This window comes from Numenius arquata, chromosome 14 (genome assembly GCF_964106895.1).
Source record: "Numenius arquata chromosome 14, bNumArq3.hap1.1, whole genome shotgun sequence".
Lineage (NCBI taxonomy): Eukaryota > Metazoa > Chordata > Aves > Charadriiformes > Scolopacidae > Numenius > Numenius arquata.
Window position 1 is genome coordinate 15,770,314 of NC_133589.1, and position 21,913 is coordinate 15,792,226.

Consider the following 21,913-nt stretch of genomic DNA (forward strand, 5'->3'; position numbering starts at 1 on the left):
TAAACCGGGGTGAGTGGTTGCAAGCTGAGACCCTACACAGCTCTCTGTGTGAAACTCAGTTCTTTCAGTTCGTACAGTTACCTGTTGTGCAGCCACCTTATCAGACTTCTAGGAATAAAACTTCTTGCTGTGATTTGGGAATGGAACCACTAAAGGTGTGGTTGGAGTAGGCAGATGTGGTTGGGAGAAGAGGTGTGGGAGGAAAGAGTGTGCTGCAGGCAGGTCAAGGCAGCCAGAGTGGAAGCTTAGAGCTCCCCATGCAGCTGAGAACACATGGCGTAGTTTGTGTTATTTTCTCGCATAAGCTGTTGGATTTTATGGCTTAGCCACCTTTTACTTTCCTTCCACTAGATAAAAATGTTTGGATTAATTAAAAACTATGTGTTCTTTTCTTTCCAGGAGGTTCTATGACAGAAGTATCCCAGGCAGACAGGGACCGGTGAGTAAGAGATGTCTGCACAATAACTAAACGCTTAGGACTTCCAAAATAATGTCTGGAAGCAAATGCTTTGGAAACCTTAGTTTTATGCTCTGATGGGCAGTGAGCACTGATGATGGAAAAATCCCATTGTTCTTGTTAGTGCTACTCATGCTCATATACATGCTGAAAAAACTTCTCTGATGCATGTTTTTTCTCCAAAACCCAACTAGCTCCAAATATCAGAGGAACAAAACTACTTCTGTTTCACAAATAAGTCCACTGCCAGAAAGTCTTAAGCTTCCATGTGCCCAGGAAAGGCCTGGAGAAACTGCAATATGGGAAATGTGAAATTTCCATGCAGGGTCTGTCTCTTAACTCCAAAATGCTAGAAATGAGGAATTTCTTTCCTATGTGAGCACCGTTGCTGCTGTTGCAGATTGAAGCAGGTCTTGGATAACTTTTGGAGGATATTAGAACTAGTAAGAAACAAAGCCTTCCTGGTCATCGACTCAAGGTAACTGTTGTGTGGTGTAGCAGTGCTAAAAGTGCTCCTCGGGTGGTGAACACCGAGTGTGAAATGCTTCAGGTCTGTGAAAGTGTCTGGTAGATGAGCACCAGTCTCTGCCCATTCTCAGAGCAGATGCAGAACTTACACCTATGTGTAAATGAAAATGTGAGCAAATACTGGCAATGGATGTAGGAAGAATCTCTATTATGCAGAAATTATGCAAATCTAGCTAGAAAAATAATTCCTGACAGAGCTGAACTTAATTTGTCTTTGGCAGGGCCTGCGAGAACGTCTGCTTCATCGGGAGACCGTGGAGGATTGTGGATGGAAATCTGAATAAACCGGTGTGTAAGGGGATGATGGAAGCTGTGCTCTACCACATCATGACGAAGCCTGGTGTAACGGAAGGCACGCTCTTGCAGCACTACACGGGGGTGCTGCAGCCTGTGGCTGTCTTGGAGATCCTGCAGGTATGTGAATCACCAGCTGTGTCAACTTCAGTTGAGTTCAGCTTCCACACATAAGAGTCAGCAATGACTTTGCTGGAAGCCCCAGGAAAACGGGATTGCGAAGGAACCGTGAAAAACAGCCTTCTCCTTTTAGTGTAAATTAACCAAAGCCAGAGCAAGTTACTGCTCACAATGAGGAAGGAAAGAAGGAAGGAAGGAAGCCTGCTTTATCCATCCTAGAAATTACCCTATTACTGATTCTAAAATTTGAGCTTGCTTCTGAAATGGATGTACATGCAGTTGAAATTGTAGCTGGTTACTGAGGAGTGGTGGCTTGTCACTGTGAAATATTAAGTTGGGCTGTTTAATGCAGTGTTAATCACCCATAGAGTTTATCTTAATTTTTTCCTTATATACCTTTCGGATGGGTAGTCTTTGACATGAGAATCAGACTGAAATGTCTCTTTGCTAAACAGAACTGTAAATCAGACCTTCTGTCCTGACAGACCTACTTAAAGGCAGCCATCCTTAATCGTAAAACATTGTGGTGAGACGATTTGAGTTTCTTGTATTTTTTTTTCCCACGTCTTGAAGTTTGATTGCTGCCGTTGCTACTTTGCAAATGAAACCTTGATTATTTCTTTTTTCCCTGACAATTATTCAAAATCTTAAGTAGAGCTGTAATATTGCAGTCCTTTCCCATAAGTGTGACTTCCCTTACTAAAGCTGGAAATTAATATTCCAGCGTATCTGTGCCAAAGGCTCATGCATTCTGGTGACAACGCAAATTGTGTTTGCTACCGATCATGCACGGAGCAAGCACCCTGTTTCCGAGCTGTCCCATACGTCGTGAGGGTAGCTGGGACCAGGGACAGACAGAGCAGCCGCAGACAGGTTTAAGACGTTGGTACAGAGTGTACAGTGGTGAGGCGCACACATGTAGGAGAGAAATACAGATTCCTAGGCTACTTCTATTCAAATCCACCTCAAGGAATTACCTGCACGTTTTACAGATTGGAGAACTTGAATCTAACTTCTCTATCAATAAATTTGATAAGAACTAGTTTTGAAACCATACACAGAGCTTATATTTGTAATATACCGAATGTTAGTAAATCTAGATGCATACCTATGTGAGATTACTGAACACACGGCAGCTGTTTTCAGCACACACAGCACAATAGACTGCCTGGCTGGGTGCTGCTGTGGCAACAAACGTTAACCCATCGGCAAGAACTGACTCAGAAGTCTGGGATTTACATCTATACCAGCCTTAAGTGATTTATAACTGGTCCTAAACGTTGAGATCTATTCTTGAACACGTGTTCTGGCCAGCCGTTGTGCTAAAAGTAACAAATGAGCATATATCCAGCCACATGAACTTGTGGTGTTGTGCTGTAATCTCTGCCATCCCTGTGGTCTCCTGAGGGGGTGAAGTGAAGCCACTTTTAATATAAATTGTCTAACGTTTCTGAGAACACTGTAGATAGAACAACATTCAGTGCATTATGTTTTTTTGCCACAACTGCTCAAGACTAAATACGTGAATTTTTCTGCAGGGTCTGGAAACTCTTGGTTGCATCAGACGATTCTACATGAAAAAGCCGTCCCCGGTGTCGCTGTTCTCTCAGCCAATTATGGAAGAACAACTGGACAATCCCAAATTGAGCGAAAGCCCAACGATATACTACGAGCCTACGATAGACTGTACCCTCAGGCTGGGACGAGTGTTCCCCTGTGAAGTGAACTGGAATAAATGGGTGCAGATTATCCCTGTATGAAAGAGGTAAAGCCGAGGCACATTAGATTGGTTTAGCCCCTGGGAGTGAGCGTTAATGCAGACTAAACGTTACAATTTGTGCTGCATCATGTTTTTATTAAGTTATTTACCTTTCTACTTTTGAATGTATTTAAACCGAGAATAAAGCTTAATGTTGAGATAAAGTGGGATCAAATACTATTTATAAGTATATTCCTTTTTTACCAATAATTGTTTGTAGAGCATGCAGTTTGCAGTTTCTGCTTTATCTTACGTGGTTTTCACAGGGCAGAGTAAAGGCCCGTTTTTCTTTTTTTGCTCCCCCTAAGGCCGCAGTGGTAACATCTTACTTTTTGCTTTGCCTTCTTTTCAGCTGCACAGGAGCTGGCTCTCTGCTAGGGTTTGGTAACTATTCTTTAGCTTAGTTATCTTAAGGTCTATCTCTACTCCGCTCTGGTGAGACCCCACCTGGAGTACTGCATCCAGCTTTGGAGTCCTCTGCCCAAAGACATAAACCTGTTGGAGCAAGTCCAGAGGCCACAAAGATACTGTGAGGGCTGGAGCCCCTCTGCTGTGAGGACAGGCTGAGAGAGTTGGGGGGGGTTCAGCCTGGAGAAGAGAAGGCTCCGGGGAGACCTTAGAGCCCCTTCCAGTCCCTCAAGCGGCTCCAGGAAAGCTGGGGAGGGACTCTTGATCAGGGAGGGGAGCCACAGGAGGAGAGGGAAGGGTTTGACATTGAAAAAGGGGAGATTGAGATGAGATCTGGGGAAGAAATTATTTGCTGTGAGGGTGGTGACACCCTGGCCCAGGTTGCCCAGAGAAGCTGTGGCTGCCCCATCCCTGGAGGGGTTCAAGGCCAGGTTGGAGGGGGCTTGGAGCAACCTGGTGTGGTGGGAGGTGTCCCTGCCCAGGGCAGGGGGTGGCACTGGGTGGGCTTGGAGGTCACTTCCAATTCTAGCCATTTTATGATTCTTTGATTTTAAACACTGTTTTCTTGGTGTGCATGGTATTAGTTTATTGTATGTTTTCAGCAGAACCATGGCCCTGTGTGAAGGGCCTTTCCCCAGTACCACAGCACACGGCTCACACCACCCCAGAGGCTCCGACTGTCGTTTTCAGTTGTCCCGGGTCAGGTTTTAAATCACTCACACGGCAGACGGTTTCTGACATGTTTTATTGCAGGAGAAGACACCCCAACCCCTCCCAGCGGGACTGGCGCGCCCGGGGCCCGGCCCCTCGCCTCAGCGGGGGCACCGCGTCCCGGCGCCCGGCCCCTCGCCTCAGCGGGCCGGGCCCGCGCCCCCTCAGGCGCCGGGCGGGCCGGGGCGGGCCGTGCCCCTCAGTCCCGCCATCGGTGCCCGCACTGCGGGTTGCAGCACTTGTAGAAGGTGGTCATGGGCTCGTCGGCCGAGCGCGTCTGGATTTGCATGAAGTAGGCGCGGGGATGCTCGCACTTGGGGCAGGGCTCTGCGGGGCGAGGCGCGGCGCCATCAGCCGAGGCCCGACCCATCCCGCCCCGTTCTCCCCCCCCCCCCCTCCCCACCTCCATCCCCCGCCCGCCCCGGCCCTACCTGCGGTGGAGTCCACGTTCTCCCAGGCCGCCGCGCCGCCCAGCACGTCGTCCACCTCCTTCAGCCGCGGGTATTTCCTGCTGGTCACCTGCGGGGGACGCCGCCGGTCAGAGGGCCCCGGCCCCGCCGCCCGTGAGGGGGCCCGCCCGCCCCCGCTCCCCCCGCCCCCCCCCAGCGCCCCGGCACCTTCCGCGTGACGTTGCGCACGTAGGGGCAGGTGGTGCAGGCGAAGCGGTGGCAGCGCGGCCCCTCCTCGGCCACCAGCACGTTACCGCAGGCCGGGCAGAAGAGCAGCATCGCCGGTAGCGGCCGCCGACGGCCCGCCCGCCCCTTCCGGCGCGGCGGCGATGGCGGCCGGGGCGGCGGAGGCCGAGGAGGAGCTGGCGCACGCCGAGGTGCTGGAGCTCTTCCAGGCGGCGCTGGCGCGGCTGGTGCAGGACCCGCTGCTCTGCGACCTCCCGCCGCAGGTGGGGACGGGGGCGGCGGGGGCCGGGGCCGGGCCGGGGGGCGGTGGAGGGGTCTGAGAGCCGCCTGTCTCGGCCGTAGGTGACGGCGGAGGAGATCGGCTCGCAGGTGGCGCTGGAGTACGGGCAGGCCATGACGGTGCGAGTCTGCAAGGCGGACGGCGAGACCATGCGTGAGTCCCGGGGCCGGGCGGAACCGGGCGGGGGGCCGGCGAGGGGCGGCGGGGCGCTGACGGGGCTCTCCCCCCTCTCCTCCAGCCGTGGTGGTGGTGCAGAACGCCTCGGTGCTGGAGCTGAAGAAGGCGCTGCGGCGGCACGTCCAGCTGCGGCAGGCACGGCAGGGCGGCGTCCAGCACCTCAGCTGGTGAGCGGGACCGGGACCGGGACCGGGACCGGGACCGGGACGGGTTGGGGCGGGCTGCGAGCCCCCATCTTCACCGCTCTCCCATGGCCTACGGGGGAAACGGGCCTGCCTGCTTCCTCCTGCTGCTCCCACCAAGTGTTTTTCCCCTAGGAAGTACATATGGAGGACGTATCACTTAACCTACGGCGGAGAGAAACTGGCAGATGACAGGAAGAAGCTGAGAGAGTGAGTGATCCAGGCTCTCCTGGGGGGTGGAGGGGCCTCGCCGGATCCATGGGGCATCTGCCACCGGCAGGGCTAGTTTGGGACTTCGAGCCCTGCCTCAGACAGGTCCCGCACATGAAACAGGCTGGAAGGTGGGACAGGCCCTGCCCGGGCAGATTGAGAGCCCATCTGCGGGACAGGGGGGGCTTGGGTAGTTCCTCAGCCACATCCATCCTGTGCTGAGTGTGTTCATCCGATTTGGACCGCACCGAGGCACTCGGAGACACTGCCCCTTAGCCATCCATGCCAAACTCCCACAGAATAGGTTATGTTTACTAAACTTGTACCTGAGGGATCCTGCAGGAACAAGATCAGTGAGAAGAAGCATGAGCGTGAGGGGAGTAGAACACAGAGAAGACCAGGGATGGCGTCGTGCGCTTGGAGCACATTAGTTCATTTCCAGGGAAAATGGGAGTGCTTGGGGAGCAGCTACTCAGCAGAGGATGGGGTCAGGACACATTATGTGGTGGAAGGGACCTCTGGAAGTCATCTAGTCCCACCCCCTGCAGAAGCAGGGTCAGCTAGAGCTGGTTGCTCAGGGCTGTGTCCAGTTGGGTTTTGAATATTTCTAAGAACGTAGACTGCACAACCTCTCTGGCCAACATGTTCCAGTGCTCGGTCACCCTCACAGAGGACTTGGCAGAGCTGCTGAGGTAGAAAGGAGAGTGGAAGAATGGCAAGCAAACAGCAAACCAAGAATAAGCATGTTGGGCTCTGGACCTGCTCAGCCAGTGATAATATGTTAACAACACTGACAAATGACTCCCATGTTCCCACACTTGTTCTCAGGGCAAGGTGGCAGGAGGTGCTTCTGAGCCCTCTAGCTGTTGCTTACAGTTTGTCTGAAGTATTAAAAATGTAGTAAGACAGCCCTAATCAAACCTGTCTTCAAAAGACAGCCATGAGTGATAGATGTTGCCTTTAAGGGGGTGTTGCAGTTAAAAAGGCAGCTGGTCAGATCCTCCAGTGCTGGCAGCGTGTTCTGCATAATTTAACTCCTCACAATCGTAGGAGTCCGTCTCTCCCTGGTAAAGAGGAGGCTGTAGGATTTCAAAGGTTGTGGTTCCTGGGAAGCTGGCATGTAACAGCATAGCTTTCTCTTCAGGTACGGCATCAGAAACCGGGATGAGGTCAGCTTCATAAAGAAGCTTCGAAAGTAACCTGTCAGGTAAGTCCTGAATATCCAGTGAGAGCTACCAATTCTTCCTCTTCCCCGGGCCTTGGTGTTCAGGCTCACAGCAGCTGGTGTTGCTGCTCTCCGCTGCATAGTGGAGCATTTCTGAATGCTCGTGTCTGCCTCAGGCTTGTGCCCTGGCTGTGGGCTGTTTCCATAGCCTGGTCGTGGTGTTTGTGCTTCTCTCAGGGCAAGAAATGGTAATTCAGCTACTTTAGTTAACATAGATCAGGAGCAGCAGCGATATCTCAGTGCCATCTCTAACCCTACTTCATGTTTAGATTCTGAATCTGCTCCCACAGTGTCTTGAGACTCATTAAATGCAGGGTTCCTTCGCTGGCTGCTGTGATTGCTTCTAGGAACTTGCTTGCTTTTAGGCTCCTAAGCAAACACAGCATGTTCTTTGCTGTTCCACAGCGGGTGTATTTGGAGCCATTTTTCTCTGTTACTGCAAGATCTAAGGAGTTAGGAAAAGGGACCTCAGCTTACTTTATCCTGTAGTTTTTGACTCCCAGTTTCTCCATTTTTCTGGTTTATAGAAACTTGAATTCAACTGATTGATTGCTCTCGGGAGACAGGACACACCACTAGATGACTTTTGGTCATGATACTTCCATGCAACCGATGCATTTAAGAACACTTCCAGCACAGGAAACATGAGTAGTGTGTATATCTACCTGTTTGTAACCTCTGTAGAGGTAATTCTGGTATTACACTGCTATTTTTAGAAAGTTGTGCCCACAAACACAAGATGTGGCCAAGATTCTCAGGCTTAGTAAGCTTAAAATTATGTCTGCTTCTCCTCCACATCCGAAAACACAATCACAGTATCTGAAGAGCAGTGGTAATAACAGCTTTTCCAAACACTTGGGTTTTTGTTTTGCGGCTCCAGTGAGCTGGGTTAGAAACTGTTGCTTTGCGACCACAGGAACTTTATTTTCTTCTTTCAATGCTGCCACATTTGCAGCATCCAGTGTCATAAAACGTGTGCCATGACGGAAGCCGTCTGCCCCACAGAGCCTATGGCCAGCAGTCACCTATGGCACTGGCCAAACCCCCCGGCCTCTCCAGGCCTGGTAATGCGGTGATAAGGGAGCCCAGCATGTGGTAACTCTTGTCACAGCCAAATGTTTCCTTTCTTTAACAGAGAGAGCAGAGAATCCAGCCCTATCGAGACCAGACTGTGGATTCAGCACTTCCCTGGAGGAAAAGGTTGCAACATTTCAGAGAGAAACAAACTCCAGTTGAATGGACATTCTCACATGTTTTTTGCAGTTGCTGTTTGAAGTGTCGGCCCCTGAGCCGTTTGGGGAATGCATTTGCAGTGATTAAAGAGACCTTCTAGTTTTCTAAGACCTTTAAGGCCCTGGTTTCCAGCTGTAAATCTGCGTCTGACTGTTTTGGGTGCTAGAAAAGGGTTAATTTCACTACGGGTACGTGAAACAGCATAGGTGAGATGAGATGAAGTAAAAAAACATAGCCACAGACTATGCAGAACAATTAACAGTAGCTAAAACGCTACCTTACCGTTTAATCACCACCTTAGCAGTAGTAAACAACTCTGGTTAAAAATGTAGTATTGAAACTAGTGTAATAAAAATAATGGCAGCAGAAAAGGTTCAATACAATTGAACAAGGCACAAATGTTCCATTTTTCAGAGTCTTCTGAGATAAGGCAAAACATGCCTGCCAAGTGCTAAGGAGACAGTTTAAATTAACCACGGGCAGGGTTAGAAGTGTCATTGGATTAGAGGCTTTGTCCACATGGAACCGGCACAGCAAACGCAAAGACAGTCTCTCTCCAGTGCCTGCTCGAGAAGCCAGTCTTTGCCTTTCAGTGGAGCTGTGCGTCCAGGTCGTATTTCTCGCAGAATTTGTCTGTGAATGGTATACAAGTGAGGAACTCGCACCACTCGCACTTGATGGGGTAGAAATAGAACAGAATCACAAGTCCTGAGAAGAGTGCAATGAAGATGAGCTGGAAAACTATAATTTGGCATCGCTTCCTATATAAATCAAACTTCCCAAAGCTTATGTAGGGCAGGAAGGCAAAGGAGAGGAAGAAACCACTGATAAATCCTGAAATGTGAGCAAAATTATCAATCCAAGGCAGGAGGCCAAAGGCAAAAAGAAAGAGCACCACAGCCAGCAGCTTGAAGAAAGCCCTCCATGGGCGTGCCAGGATTTGCCAACTCTGGAAGAGCTCCACAAAGAGACAGGCCAGAATCCCAAACTGGGATCCTGCAGGGCCAACCTGCAGAAGAAGAGCATCACAGGTAACATCAGGCATATCCCATCTGGCTTCTGCAGCCAGCTCCAGGCATTACAGTTATTTAGCATTCAACTCCTTGTTCAGCATTTCTCAGGAAGGAGATGCCACAGCCTCCAACTTCATCCTTATCACAGGATTCAAGGAGTAAAGGGGCCTGGTTTGATTTAGCATCAAAGTAGGTGTGAGGCCAGCAATCACCAGAAGAGACTTTATATTTAAGGAGGGCAGATCTGGTTTAAGTCACCAGAGGGGAGAAGGCCTTGAAGGCAATCTCCTGGTTCCCCCCACCCACCATGAACTTTTCCTTATTGAAGGACCTCGAAGACAGTCCTGGAGAGTCTGGGGGAAAGGTGAACTCTGCTCTTTGGCCTGTGGAGGATGTCTGGTATCAGCTCCAGCTTTCAATTCCCAGCCTCTCTTATCCTGTGGTTGGATAAACCCCCCATTCATCACGAGAGGCAGCCTTCTTACTGCAGGCAGACCGCACTAGTGACTTGGAAAGCCCGGGGTGCTCTGGGAATGTTATTGCTCAGCAGCCAGATGATGGTCTGGTGCCATCTTCTAGCCACAAATCTGCACAAAGCACGTGCTGCAGAGATGAGCCCAGCTCTGGTGTCTCTGCCGGAGAGGCACAGGCGTGTAGAGAAGGCTTGTGTTCAGGGCGAGTTACCAAGACCCTAGTCTGCAAGAGACCCACCTCTGCTCTGTAGGGTAGAAATATTGCACTGGCAAGGTTCCCAGTGATGCCACTGAGCAGGTAGATGATAGAGATGCGATGCCATCCTGCCAGCTTCTCTAGGTCCCGCAGGATCGTCATTTGGAAACAGACTGAAACCAGACAGTGCAGGATCCTGCCAAGTTCAGAGTACAGGAGCTGAAGCAGCAGCCACTGAAGTCACCCCTGTGCTTGTGTTCTGCGCCGAGCCTTGCTGGAGAGGTCCTTGTCTGGTCTTGCCCACACCTCTAACATCCCTCCCAGCAAACACAGCATGGTAAACCCCAGCAGGGACAACAACTCGGCACCCCCGTGTCCCCCAGGGAAGGGACCGCCAGAACAAGCCTCAGCAATCCCAGGGTTCGGGGTTCCCCCACCCAGACAGTGGAAGTTTTACGCCTGTGCTTACCCAGCATGGAGGAAAAGCGAGAGCCAGAGGCGGTAGAACTGGTCAGGGACTTCTGGATTCAGGAAAGGGAGGAGTCCACAGACATCATCCATGCAGTGCACCTAGGGCAGAAGTGGGGCTGTGAGGTGTGCAGCCAGCATGGCTCCTTATCAGGGCCAGGGCAGAGGCTGCAGTGAGCTCTGAATGAGGGGCTCTCCTCTCTCTGCATCACAGTCCCAGCCCTTGTCTCCAACACCAAGTTACACATGACCCTACCCCTTCCCTGTGGCAGCTTTATGCCCTCATTCTTTACCCCAACACACAACTGAGACATCGGTATTTGCTTGCCAGGAAAATGGCATTCACCCGCTGCTTCCGCAGTGGTCCTGTGTTGGGCTTTCACAGCTGCCAGCCCAACTGGTCTCCAAAGAGGGACAGATGCAGCCAGCTCTGCCACTACAGCCTGGATCAGCAGCTTTCCCCGGGCTCAGGGTGGGACAGGACACAGGATTCCCACCTACACCACACCAGTCATCTCCAGATCTTGCCAAGCTGCTAAGGGGAACAGGAGGCAGAAGGGCAGCCATACAATCAATCCCCCAACTCCACACTCACCTGAGAGCAGAGAGTTGCCTCCTCATGGAAATAGCCCCGCATAAATTCACAATACTCCCGGGAGGTTATTTCACACCTGGAGGAGGCATAAGTAGTCAAAACAAGTCACACGTGGAAGGCACAATGGATCAGCCTGTGCCGTCCCAGGCCACCCGCTCCCCCTTGTTTCATCCCAAATCTGCCTGTGAGAATTGATGCCTTCAGCTGCCCCTGATGTGCTGTGGTGTCTCTACAGCAGATGCACTAATACAGCCCCACTGAGCCCAGTGCCACTCTCCACACCCCCCTCTGGCTTCTCTCCCACAGGCAAACCCGAGTCCCTTCCACAGACTAACGCCTTGCACACAGGGGCTCTGAAACAAGCACTACCAGAGCTAGGGAAAGCTGTATCTTTGGGCCTGGGGGAGTCTGTGCCTCTGTAGCTGACAGAGTGGAAAGGGGGGGCCAGGCCAAGAGCATCCTGGTCATGACTTTCAGGGACAGAGAAATTCCTTGGGGCAGTACTGATTTTTCTCCTCAGCAGGGAAAGCCAAGCACTGGGCAACTACTTAAGCTGAGGACCAACATGAGGAAGATCAGCAGCATCCTCCTCGGTAAACCCAGAGCAAGGCATTTCCTGACATCTCCTTGAGTCCTCAGGGACTCCAGGCTGGGGCCAATGCAGCCTGCCAGGACCAAGCTGGCCATTCCCAAGGAAAAGTGGAGAACTCCCCAGGAGAAGTATTTAATCCTTTGGGATCTGAGTCCCTCCAAACTGCAGGACCGGTTAAGTGAGATACCCTGCCATGCCAAAGACTCAGGCTGGCTGTTATCTCTGCTCATCCCAGAGTCCTACTCCATCTGGGAGACCTGTCATGGCTCCCTGTCCAACTCCCCTTCCCAGCAGGGCTCTGGGCTGCATGTGGGAAGGACAAGGAGGACAAAGGGCTGTGTCTACAACTTGAAAAGGGTCCCCTGTGTCTCACCCCAACACCCAGCCCCTCTCCATACAGGTAAAGCTCATTACCTTCCTTTGGTCCCAATGCAGCAGGGCCGGCCTGTAATCACGCAGTCCATGTGAAGGTGGTTGGTATAATTCCCAGCACTGTTTTTTGTGCAGATCTGGAAAACAACAACAGGCTGCAGTCAGCCAGCCATGGCTTTGCTTGCTGCCTGGGTAAAGCCAAAACAGCCCCATGGGAGGAAGCCAGATGCACAGATGAGGGCCTCCCTTGGCCTCCCTCTGACAGCAGGATGGTGCCTGACACCCCATCTGCCTGAGCCTCAACCAACACCTTCTCTCTGCTGAGGGATGACAACAGCCCCAAGGATGAGTGGGTCTCCATTGCTCTGTTACCCTGGCAGGGCCCAGGGCTTTAGTTGGCACAGGGGAACTTCTGTTATTGGGAGGGCTTTGAGCCATGACTAGACAAAGCCATGGATGCCTTGACCCCCCCATTCCACCAACACAGCTGTGGCTCTGCACAGTGGGATGCAAATGTCATATCCCAGCTGCCCACACAGGCTCTGTGCCACCAGCAATGCTCACCGGCCACTTGGTGATGTCATCTGGCCACTCATGAGGCTCCATGGAGGCTGGCTGCTCACACACCCTGAAGCAACAGAAAGCAGAGATCAGCCTGAGAAATAACTTTCCCCAGCACCAGGCAGGATCCCCCAGGGAGCCACCACTCTGTCCCTGCCCCAGGCTGCGGTCCCACAGCTCCCCTCTGTCCCTGGCAAGGGGCTGGTGACACGCTATGTCAGATGAGCTAAGGCTGAGCTGATGAAAGCCACAGCCTCCTCCCAGTGAGCAGAGATCATGGCTTCCCAAAGGCAGCTGCCCAGCAGCTCACTGCCTCCTTTCCAGGGGGACACAACCCCAAAGGTGGGCACTCAGATGGTCTCAGCTCTACGTCAGCCCATGGTGATGGAGGACAGAGGTGTCCTGTGGCACACAGAGCTGGCAGGGCTGTGAGGCAGAGGTGTGCCGGGAACGGGACTGCTGTACCCCAAAAAGGGAGCCTGTGTGAGGAGGAGGTGAGGAGGGGAAGGGAGATGAGGAAGGCACCCACAGCTGTGCAGGTGGGCAGCCAACAACAATGGAGACCAGGGGCGAGCAGAAATATGATCAGGCTCTGCCTCCCTTGCAGCCATTGGGGCAGGCAGGGACATCCCTACCCCTATGTCCCCTGGTCTCCAGAGCAATCAGCTGGCCTGGGACTCCATGCCTCTCTGATTCTACCGTCACAGCAGCCCTGTCCCCCCTCCCAGGGCTAGGCAGGACCTACCTGGGGTCCTGATGACAAACAGACCCAAATTGCCTCTTGTTTCCTGCCAGCATTGGTGTGCTGGGGTGATGGGGCCACTTCACCCACACAGCCAGGGTGGACTGCAGGAGAGAGGAGAGGTGTCACCGTGAAGCCCAAGGTGGGAAAAGCATCAACAGAAGTGGCTCTGAGCCTGCATGGGAAGGGGTCACCACACTCACTGAGCACTCCTCCTCTGAGGTCTGCACGCAGCCCGACTTGTCGTTCCGCACACAGCAAGCCGAGTGCTTCTCCTTCTCCCGCTTGGCACTGATGAAGCTGTGCACTTGCTGGTCCTGCCTCATGCACGGCGAGAACTTGGCCCCCAGGTGGATCAGGGCCTCCTGGCAAAGATGGAAACACTCAGCTCAGCCAAGGGGCAGAGCAAGCTGGGGGGAACTGCGACGGGTACCCCTATCAGGGCTCCAGGGACCAGGGACAAATCCTGCACGATGAAGCCCAACACACATCAGGCACACCTTTCAGTATTTGCTTTCAAGAACGCAAGCCCAGCACAAAGTTTAGGATTTCCTTGTCCATGGCCTCAGAAAGGCCAGCACTGTGGCCGGGAAACTTTCAGACATGACAGCCTTTCCCGGGGGAATGGCATCAGGAAAGCTGTCACACACCATACAACTCCTGCATCCTCTCTAGCCCCACTCTTGGCTTCCTAGGAACCAGGTGCAAAGCAGGAGTGCCAAGGTCCATCCCAGCCTCCAGGTAGCCCACTCTGCAGGCGGCTGGCGCCAGGAGCACCTCTGCACCCTGCCAGTGATGGCAGGGCCCCATGAAGAACTCCAACCAGCAGCAGCTGGTAGCACCAAGCTCCAAGCAGCAGAGGGCCCTGGTCCCCAGGGCGGCATGGCTGCAGGGCACAGTCTCTCATCAGCCCACAACAGTCCCAGGCAATGGCACTCACTGAGCTGGGTCCGATCCAGAAGTTTTCCTGCTGAACGTATTTGACGTTTTCATAAACCCCTCTGTTTCGCAAGACCTGCAAGGAGAGAAAGCGAGAGCCCCGTGAGCTCCTGCCCACAGGGTCAGCAGGGAAAGCAGCTGGGGCTGGTGAAACAGCACCCAGGATGAACAGAAACCCCCACAGCTCTCTCAAACTGATCTTTTGTAGAATCACAGGTACAGCCCCGTCAAGACATTAATCTTGAGATTTCATTTTAAATGTTTATCTCCATCTACTTCAACTTTCAAGAAATCCCAAGGCCTGGAGACCCCTGGGAGGCTTGAGAGCCTGCAAGAAGCTTCACACAGCTCAGAAGCATAAGCAGCACTTACTGGCAGCATGGGCTCAGGTACTGGTGACAGTGCTCTGAAAGCTGTCAGACACATAGGTGAGAAGATCCACAGGGCACCCCCTGCATGGAGCTGTACAGATATGTAGCCCAGAGACCTTTAACAACACATGGGGAAGCTACAAACAGCTTCAAGATCAGCTCTCAAAATCAGACAGGTCAGTTTTGGTCCTGGCAAAAGCAAAATTCTGCACCTGTTGCAAAAACTTCACTCAGTTTGAAATATTTCCCTGCCATGAACATCCTTCTGGTCTCCACCAGGAGGGGAACAAGTTGTTTGAAAGGGCTCCCAGCACAGACACAAGTAGAGCCTGCAAAGACTCCACCGTGCTTTGTGCCGGATATAATTTGATATCAAGAGCAATGTGGCCACAGGAGGGAGAGCAGGCAGTGCAGGGGCTCACAGAGATGCTGCAGGCTCCCCCCCAAGGCTGGACACCCATCGTCCAGCCATCAAGGCCCTCAGGCAAGTAGCCAACATGCTGAAGACCACAACACAAGAGCCAGCAGCTGAAGACAATCACACTCCAGGCAAGTCAGGGGGATTTACTTACTGAATCAACAGTTTCATGCTGTGAGAACCCCACAGGGGCGATGCCGTAGATGCACACAGCGAGGATGGTGATGAGTGAATGCACAAAGGTGACCCAGTAAGTGAAGAAAGGCCTGGATGGAGGGAAAGGGAAAAGATCAGAGGCAGAAACCCAGGCACATTAAATCTATTCACAGAACACAAGAGAAAAGCTGCTTTTTTTCCCTCAGGCACCTCAGCGGGATCTGGGGTACAGGGCCAGGACCACTGAGGGATGTGCAAGACTGGAGGCAATGACAGGTCTTGCTGGCAGACAGACCCTGTTTACTCCAACTGCCCCATTACACTGGGCAAGCCACCCTTTCCCAAGAAAACATCCATGAGAACACATAAGCCTGATGTCAGTGAGTGCTGTGTGTCTGAAATAATGACTTTTGGGGAATGATGAGAGACAGGGATACCTCAGCCCTCCTGTTCATCACAGGACAGCATGGTGGGGCAGAGATCTGCAGTCTCTCCAGGCAGCGGAGATACAGACACCCAAAGCAACGTGAGGAGCAGGGTGAGCTCCCGGTGATGCTAACATGCTGCTCTCTTGTCCGGTTTGTACTGTACTTCAGGGGTACAGGCTAGGGGATCTTAGCAGCAGGTTTCACCCAACTACCCCAAGGCAGTGACCTGAGTCCCCAAGGGGTGACAGCAATCACTCCCTCCCTAGTTTTGCTGGCACCCCTTCTATGACCGCAGCTCTCACCTGTGATCATCCATGTCCTCAATCTGCCGCTTGACGTAGCTGTCAATGCGCTTGCGGTAGGTACGGTTCGTCAGCTTCCCCACCATCCCCAGGCCATACGGCCTCTTCTCCTTGGCAAAGAGCTTCCTGACAGGGACGGCGATGCGCTGGCCGCGCTTCTGCGGGCTGACACTCACCACCTCCTGCCGCAAGCGGACCTTGGGCTGTGACAGGGCCCCATCCTTTTGCTTCCTCCAGCCTCTCTCCAGTGGGCTGAAACGAAAAGAGGGACAGCAATGGTTACCTTCTGTGTGGCACAGCAATGGGGACCAGCCCTTGCCCGGTCTTTGGTGGCAGCAGACCTTCCGTCTGTCCCACCACAGCTGGGCTGAGCAGCAGCTGATAGAAGACAAGGAGAAGTAGAAGCTTCAAAGGATTATGCAGCAACAGATGACACAGGACTACATGCAGAAGGTGACACAAGGCATCTGTGCCAAACTAAGCCCCACTGACGAGGGGCTCTCAAGGCTTTAAAGAAGTGTTTCAGCACCAGGCTAAAATGGGGAGCTGCAGTCGGGCACACCTGCAGCCTCATGCACATCTGTGTCCTCCTCTCTTTCATTCCTCTGACTCTGCTCTCTGCTTTGAGATGGAAGTATAGTTTAGCCCAGCAGTGGAAATCCCCACCCTTAAAGCACTTTACTGTGACAGGACTGGCAAGTCAAACCCCCAAGGCCACCAAATTGGACAGAGGAGAAGAGCAGGAATCCAAGCAGCTCCCCAGACCAAGCAAGTGACACTGTCACATGCTGCACCACTGCCTAGCACTAGAGCAGGCACGTCCCTGATGCACTCTGGTCTGGTTTATCTCCTCTGGCTTCCTATATGAGCTCCTCTGCGCAAAGACAAGGGTTGTCAGAAATGGGCAGAGAAACCAGCTGACTGGTCAGCTGATTCTGAAAGATTACCAGAGCATCTTGGAGAGATCATGACAGCTCTGAAGAATGGACAAGCAACGGGATGATGGACAATCTGAACCTCTTTAGCCAAAAACACTGCTGTGAAACTTCAGCTGTTGTGAATATTGCACCTTATAGAAGCTGCATTTTATAAAGCTGAAAGTCCCAACTTCCCCCTGGGAAGTCCTTCTCCAGCAGAAAGTGCAGACTCCACTGCAGCCCGCTCTTGCCCTGAGAGTTCAAGTGGTTTCTGTGTTAACGGATGTGCTGTTTCCCAATACTTCCAGTGCTGGGCTATCAGCCTATGCCAAAATAAACACCTGGCCACCTAAAAGGACAACCGACTATGATTCTGGTAACAGTTCTCTGAACTGTGAAAGAAAAGTATTTTCCTCAATGAACAAAACTGTTTAAGGAGATCCAAATGGAGCCAAGAAGACCGAGACCGTCTCAGTGGAGTGACAACAAACTCCCACCGTTTGCTGCTTCCACTTACGTTAAGACTGAGTCAAGTTCTTGGAAACACTTGAAGGGAAAGCGCCAACACAGCAAGATGGGCCGTGAGCAGCAGAACCACAACAAGGACCTCCCTGTCTGCTCCCTGTTCACACCCAGGGAAGCTCTCTGCTGGGGTGAGCTGCCAGCTAATCTAGAACTGACTCGGAAACGACACAGAGCAATTACTCAGTACCAGTTACTCAGGTGGAAAAAATCTAGGCACACAGTACAGTACCACCCACATATTTGTAGGGTTCTCAGCATCAGTGCCACACCTTTCTCTTGTTTTAAGTGAGGAATGTAGCCCAGCTCGACACTCAGCAGTGCTTCACACCACCCCTTGGAGTGTGACAACAGTTCCTGGTGACTATGGCAATGGCAACAGCCTTCTCGTCTTTGCTACGTTCTCCATAGCCGAAGGCTGGGCCCCAGCACCCTCACAGGTGATTGAAAGTGTCTTTTGTTTCCTCAAGGCACGATACAGTCTCCAAAAGACATCAGGTGGGGCTGGAAGTTGCTGGAGGGCCTGCAGAGGTGGCCTCAAAGTCACCTTTCATGGGTAGCTGGGACAGGAGGTCTTAAGATAAGTTTAAAGAAAAACCCATCACTCCACTGCTCTTTGAGCTCTGCACCAAGCGCTCACAGTGCTCAGATCCTGGCTTCCTCCATGCAGGAGGTCCCAACTCTGAATGGGTTGGGCACCCCAGGTTAGGCTTTGACAGCTTCCTGGAAGATACTCACAGTAGCAAGTGGCTTCTTTCAAGCTCACTTTTGTCCAAGGCACCTCCTGTGAGATCTGTCTGATCCAGAGGTTTCACCTCGGCCTCTTTGATTGCAGCTTCTGATGGTGACTCGAACACTTCATCCGGATAAGTAGAGAGCTCCTCATGAAGGACTCCTTCCTGGGCAGAGAAACAGAAGTCCCATCAGAAGAAGCCAGAACCACATTTGAGACACCAGCCCCGGGAGAAAGCAGTGCTGCTCTCTGCAACACACCTAGAGTCTTGCCCTGGGGGGGCCACAGCCCTGCCACTCACCCGAGCAAAGAAAGAAGTGTCGAGCTCATCTGGAAAATCCACCGTGTCCTCCTCCAGGAAACTTGCTGGGGTGAAGCTGCGCCGCTGAGCTCTCCTCAGGGTGCTGTCCTTCACAGAGCGGCCCTGTAGCCAGAGAAAGCGCCATTGACTCACTGCCGGACACCTGAACCCCAGGCAGATGCAGGGCCACCCCAGCCGGCGCACAGGGAGCCCAAGTGCTGAGCTGGTTCATGCTTCTGTGTGGAGTTCAACAGACCTGCTGATGTGTGACACCTTCCTGGTGAGACTTACAAATGTTACCCCACTTCTTAATCCACAGGGCCCATCTCCCATGCAGGTGAGGCTTCCAACATGCTCCTCAACTGCATATTGTACAACATCTCTGACCAAACCATAGTCATGGGTGGTACTGGAGACAGCAGAAAGGTCACTGGGCCCGGGAAAGCAGACACGTGGCAGGACAAAGAGACTTGCATAGTAAGAGCCTCAGGTACTTCTGCTCTTCCATGACTGCTGACCAGGTACAGATGGACTGCCCAGAGGTCCAGGCAGCCTGAACTTCCTGAGCTTGGAACACTCTGAAGCTGCTGGTAAAGCCGCCAGGCCAATAAAGGGAAAGCAAGACCTGTACCAAAACCTAGCCATCATCCCTGCTTCTTGCAAATCCTGCTTCCTGGACACATGGCTGAAACGAACAGGAGATGACTTGGTTTCTTCCCCTCCACCACTGCTCTCCCCATCCTCTCTGCTCAGCACCTCCTTCCCTCTCACGGCAGAGCCCCATCCTGCTGCCAGACTGGTCCCTGTCCTCCCACAGACAGTACCTTCACCAAAGCCGCAGCTGCTCGGAAACTCATTTTGGCAACAGACTCCCGTTTCCGCCGTCGTGGGAGGCGATTGAACCCTGAGCGTGAGCTGGTGAAGGAGCAGAGCGATGTGGCGCCTGGTGTGATGGGTGTGTGGGGGATGCTGCAGCCATCATTGTCGTCAGCCATACGGAAAGCTCGGCCGCGGGCCAAGGGGTCGATGATCTGCAGAGAGAAGCAGCCCATCAATCCGTTTAGCGGACAAACCCTTCCCTCCCAAACTCTCCTCCTTCCAAGCAAACATCTCAAGGCCTGACAGTGGCCTGGCTCCTGGGACTGACCAAGAACCAGGCTGGACAGACCAACAAGCAATTCTACAAGAGGGAGATATGGAATAACCTGTTGCAAGCTAAGCCCTAGTTGTAAGCCTAAAACCTAAGTCATCAAACCTCTCCCCTTGACTTTTTTTTGCTTTTTCTGTTTTTAGGATTGACTATTTTCACCCAGAACGTTCCTGATTTTCACAGAAGACTCCAATCCTCCTTCAGCTCTTCCTAACCCTTCAGCTCTTCCTAACCCTTCAGCCCTTCCAACCCTTCCTGGTTTCATTCATCTCCTGTGCCAGTGTGCTCTACAGTCAGAGAACGTGCTGTCTGAACAGGAGTCTGAGAAATCCCAGAAAACAGCCGTACTCTTTCTCCAGCTAGTTTCCTTTCTGATACTGGACAGCCCAGGACTTAAACAGTATCCTGTTGAAGCTTAACTGTATATTTACGTCTCCTTCCATTAATAAAGTTAAAACAGCTGGAAAAAGCAGGCAAGCTTCCGGGAGCTGCAAGCCCTTCTTTGGGACTCTTCAGGCCAAAGCTCTCACTTCCAAACACACGAACCAAGCTAATGAAAATATTGCCTTCAGCTACAAACCTTGCCTCTGTCCTTACATCATCACAGCTGTGGTTTCCAAAAGGCTTCCATACTTTATCCTAATGTTTTACGAGCTTCTTTTAATCCACAGTGGCACACTCAACAGGAAGCTTTATGGGCTTACACCTACTGATACCATGTTCTGATTTAATGTAGCCCACACAGAGCCCAACGGTATTTCTGAGTCTCCTGTGAACAAAGACTAACTGCAAGACGCTTTATAAGGTGAAACTTGATCGCAAGATGCACATTATTCTCCTCTGCTTCAGTGATGCAGCCAGGCTTCAGGTCACAGACTAAGCTGCTTTGGAAGGAATTTGTTTCCCCACTTGCCCACATTGCAGTTGTACTCACTAATGCACAGTAATCAATCACACCCACTATTATCGCTGAATGGAGCAAAGGGAAAAGCTGGGATATTGTGGGGTAGTTGGGAACTGGATGTGCTTGACTGGGTCTTGTCCCCTGGGGTGACGCTTGAAGGTAGCAAGTAGGGGGCTACCAGATGCCCTTTGCAGGCACTCAAACCCATTTCTGGGGATTTGTGAGCAGAGCTGTAGTGATGCTGGTGCAAGAGACACTTTTCAGAGTCCTAAAACATAACCAGGTTTCTATGACGACAGTAGCTGTGCTGCTGCCTGCATTCTGCTTGGGAAAAAGATCCACTAGGCAAGTGTCCTGAGTGACACCAGGCCTGTTACTCTATTTGGGTCCAGAATACTGGCCACTCTGTCTACAACAGAATTTTGTCCTTGCAAAACGGCAGCAAAAAGCCCAAGCTGAGAGCTCTTGGACATGCTGCACGCATCTAATCACCACCATAGTCACAACGTGGCAAACACGGCCCTGACCTGTCACCGAAACAGCTGAGGGATCCCCGCCAACGAGACCAGAGAGAGGTGGCTGGAGGAGGGAGTCTGACAAACTGCATCCGAGACTTGAGAAGTGTCTGAGCACGGAGCCCGGGCATGTTCGGGCAGAACTAAGCCTGCAGGTAGGTCACAGCTGCCAAAGTGATAAAAGACACAGTGCAGGAAACTCACGATGGCCTTGACTCTGTCCCAGGTTACCCACCTTTTGCATGCCCAGCTGGCAGGGTCCGACATAGAGCGGAGGAGGAGTCTCTGTGCTTGTTAGAGAAATATTGTCCTGACTGGGCAAGTCCATTTCCCGGATGACCTGAGGTTTCAGCTTCCCATAGCGCAGGCTGCAGTGGCGGAGGCTCTTTCTCTGCCATTTCTGAGTCGCGTCGCTGTCTTTGCTCACCCCAAACCAGTCCGCTGTGCCTCTGAAAGATGCCAGCAAAGAAGCATTACGGTTGCTTGGACTATGCATGTGAGAAGGCAAAACCCCTGGTGGTCACTTCCAGCCTCCCCCAGTTCAAAGACAGGCAGAACTCTTCCCCACAAGCATCTTGCAGCCTGTCCTCAGCTGGTTTTAGCAACCTGACAGATGCTGGCCAGAAATATTCAACCATCATCAGCACTCTGTCTCTTAAGGCAGAAGAAAAATGACAGGATTCACTGTGCGTAAAGGACAATTTGTTCTGAGCTTTTTTTTAAAAAGAAAGAAAAAGAGATGGAACAGAAATTCAGAAAAGAACTTGGTGAAAGGTGGTTGGTTTTTTTTCTTAAAAAACCATCTATTGAAAACACTTACCATCTTCAGGCCAGCTCTAGGTCCCCACTGTGGGATTGTACTGTTCCCTGGCTCTGTAGCTTCTCCCAAGGGCCACCAGAATTCACTGTTCTCTCCCAGCCTCCTCCCACCCTCCCAGGATATCCCTAACTCCTCCATCTCATGCTCCAGGATTTATGTCCTCCTCAAAGATAACATCAATGGCAAATGTTTGCTGTGGTCCTCTC

The 21,913-nt window shown here is 52.1% G+C and overlaps 4 protein-coding genes across 4 annotated transcripts in view; 2 read left to right on the plus strand and 2 right to left on the minus strand.

The window, feature by feature from the left end:
* The window catches only part of GTF3C1 (general transcription factor IIIC subunit 1), a 44,395-nt gene extending 41,065 nt beyond the window's left edge, over window positions 1-3,330 (plus strand). The window contains 3 exon segments of the mRNA XM_074158279.1: window positions 400-439; window positions 1,207-1,399; window positions 2,938-3,330. Coding sequence (XP_074014380.1) covers window positions 400-439; window positions 1,207-1,399; window positions 2,938-3,159 — 455 coding nt within the window. The 3' untranslated portion in view covers window positions 3,160-3,330.
* Window positions 3,331-4,476: 1,146 nt separating this feature from the next.
* POLR3K (RNA polymerase III subunit K) lies at window positions 4,477-5,005 on the minus strand. The gene is made up of 3 exons (XM_074158810.1): window positions 4,895-5,005; window positions 4,709-4,796; window positions 4,477-4,604 (listed from the first exon to the last, which is right to left on the minus strand). The coding sequence occupies exons 1-3, from the start codon at window positions 5,003-5,005 to the stop codon at window positions 4,477-4,479; spliced, it is 327 nt and encodes a 108-aa protein (XP_074014911.1).
* On the plus strand, window positions 4,920-8,586 carry SNRNP25 (small nuclear ribonucleoprotein U11/U12 subunit 25). Its single transcript, XM_074158809.1, has 6 exons — window positions 4,920-5,175; window positions 5,255-5,345; window positions 5,431-5,536; window positions 5,687-5,761; window positions 6,906-6,968; window positions 8,122-8,586. The coding sequence occupies exons 1-5, from the start codon at window positions 5,056-5,058 to the stop codon at window positions 6,958-6,960; spliced, it is 447 nt and encodes a 148-aa protein (XP_074014910.1). The 5' UTR covers window positions 4,920-5,055; the 3' UTR covers window positions 6,961-6,968; window positions 8,122-8,586.
* Window positions 8,466-21,913, minus strand: part of RHBDF1 (rhomboid 5 homolog 1) — a 36,419-nt gene continuing 22,971 nt past the window's right edge. The window contains exons 4-18 of the mRNA XM_074158808.1: window positions 21,123-21,336; window positions 19,143-19,349; window positions 18,319-18,441; window positions 18,023-18,183; window positions 15,846-16,097; window positions 15,114-15,225; window positions 14,172-14,246; window positions 13,435-13,596; window positions 13,235-13,335; window positions 12,493-12,556; window positions 11,971-12,065; window positions 10,965-11,040; window positions 10,371-10,471; window positions 9,944-10,097; window positions 8,466-9,228 (exon numbers count right to left, since the gene is read on the minus strand). Coding sequence (XP_074014909.1) covers window positions 8,809-9,228; window positions 9,944-10,097; window positions 10,371-10,471; window positions 10,965-11,040; window positions 11,971-12,065; window positions 12,493-12,556; window positions 13,235-13,335; window positions 13,435-13,596; window positions 14,172-14,246; window positions 15,114-15,225; window positions 15,846-16,097; window positions 18,023-18,183; window positions 18,319-18,441; window positions 19,143-19,349; window positions 21,123-21,336 — 2,317 coding nt within the window. The 3' untranslated portion in view covers window positions 8,466-8,808. The remainder of the gene's footprint in view (window positions 9,229-9,943; window positions 10,098-10,370; window positions 10,472-10,964; window positions 11,041-11,970; window positions 12,066-12,492; window positions 12,557-13,234; window positions 13,336-13,434; window positions 13,597-14,171; window positions 14,247-15,113; window positions 15,226-15,845; window positions 16,098-18,022; window positions 18,184-18,318; window positions 18,442-19,142; window positions 19,350-21,122; window positions 21,337-21,913) is intronic.

What these genes read in the sequence shown, in the direction of transcription:
- POLR3K (XM_074158810.1), bottom strand. Translation starts at nt 5,005, where the DNA reads ATGCTGCTCTTCTGCCCGGCCTGCGGTAACGTGCTGGTGGCCGAGGAG. An exon ending in TGCGCAACGTCACGCGGAAG is followed by an intron (nt 4,797 to 4,894) that starts GTGCCGGGGCGC and finishes CGTCCCCCGCAG; the next exon opens with GTGACCAGCAGGAAATACCC. An exon ending in GAACGTGGACTCCACCGCAG is followed by an intron (nt 4,605 to 4,708) that starts GTAGGGCCGGGG and finishes CTCGCCCCGCAG; the next exon opens with AGCCCTGCCCCAAGTGCGAG.
- SNRNP25 (XM_074158809.1), top strand. Translation starts at nt 5,056, where the DNA reads ATGGCGGCCGGGGCGGCGGAGGCCGAGGAGGAGCTGGCGCACGCCGAG. An exon ending in GGCGGACGGCGAGACCATGC is followed by an intron (nt 5,346 to 5,430) that starts GTGAGTCCCGGG and finishes CCTCTCCTCCAG; the next exon opens with CCGTGGTGGTGGTGCAGAAC. An exon ending in GGCGTCCAGCACCTCAGCTG is followed by an intron (nt 5,537 to 5,686) that starts GTGAGCGGGACC and finishes TTTTTCCCCTAG; the next exon opens with GAAGTACATATGGAGGACGT.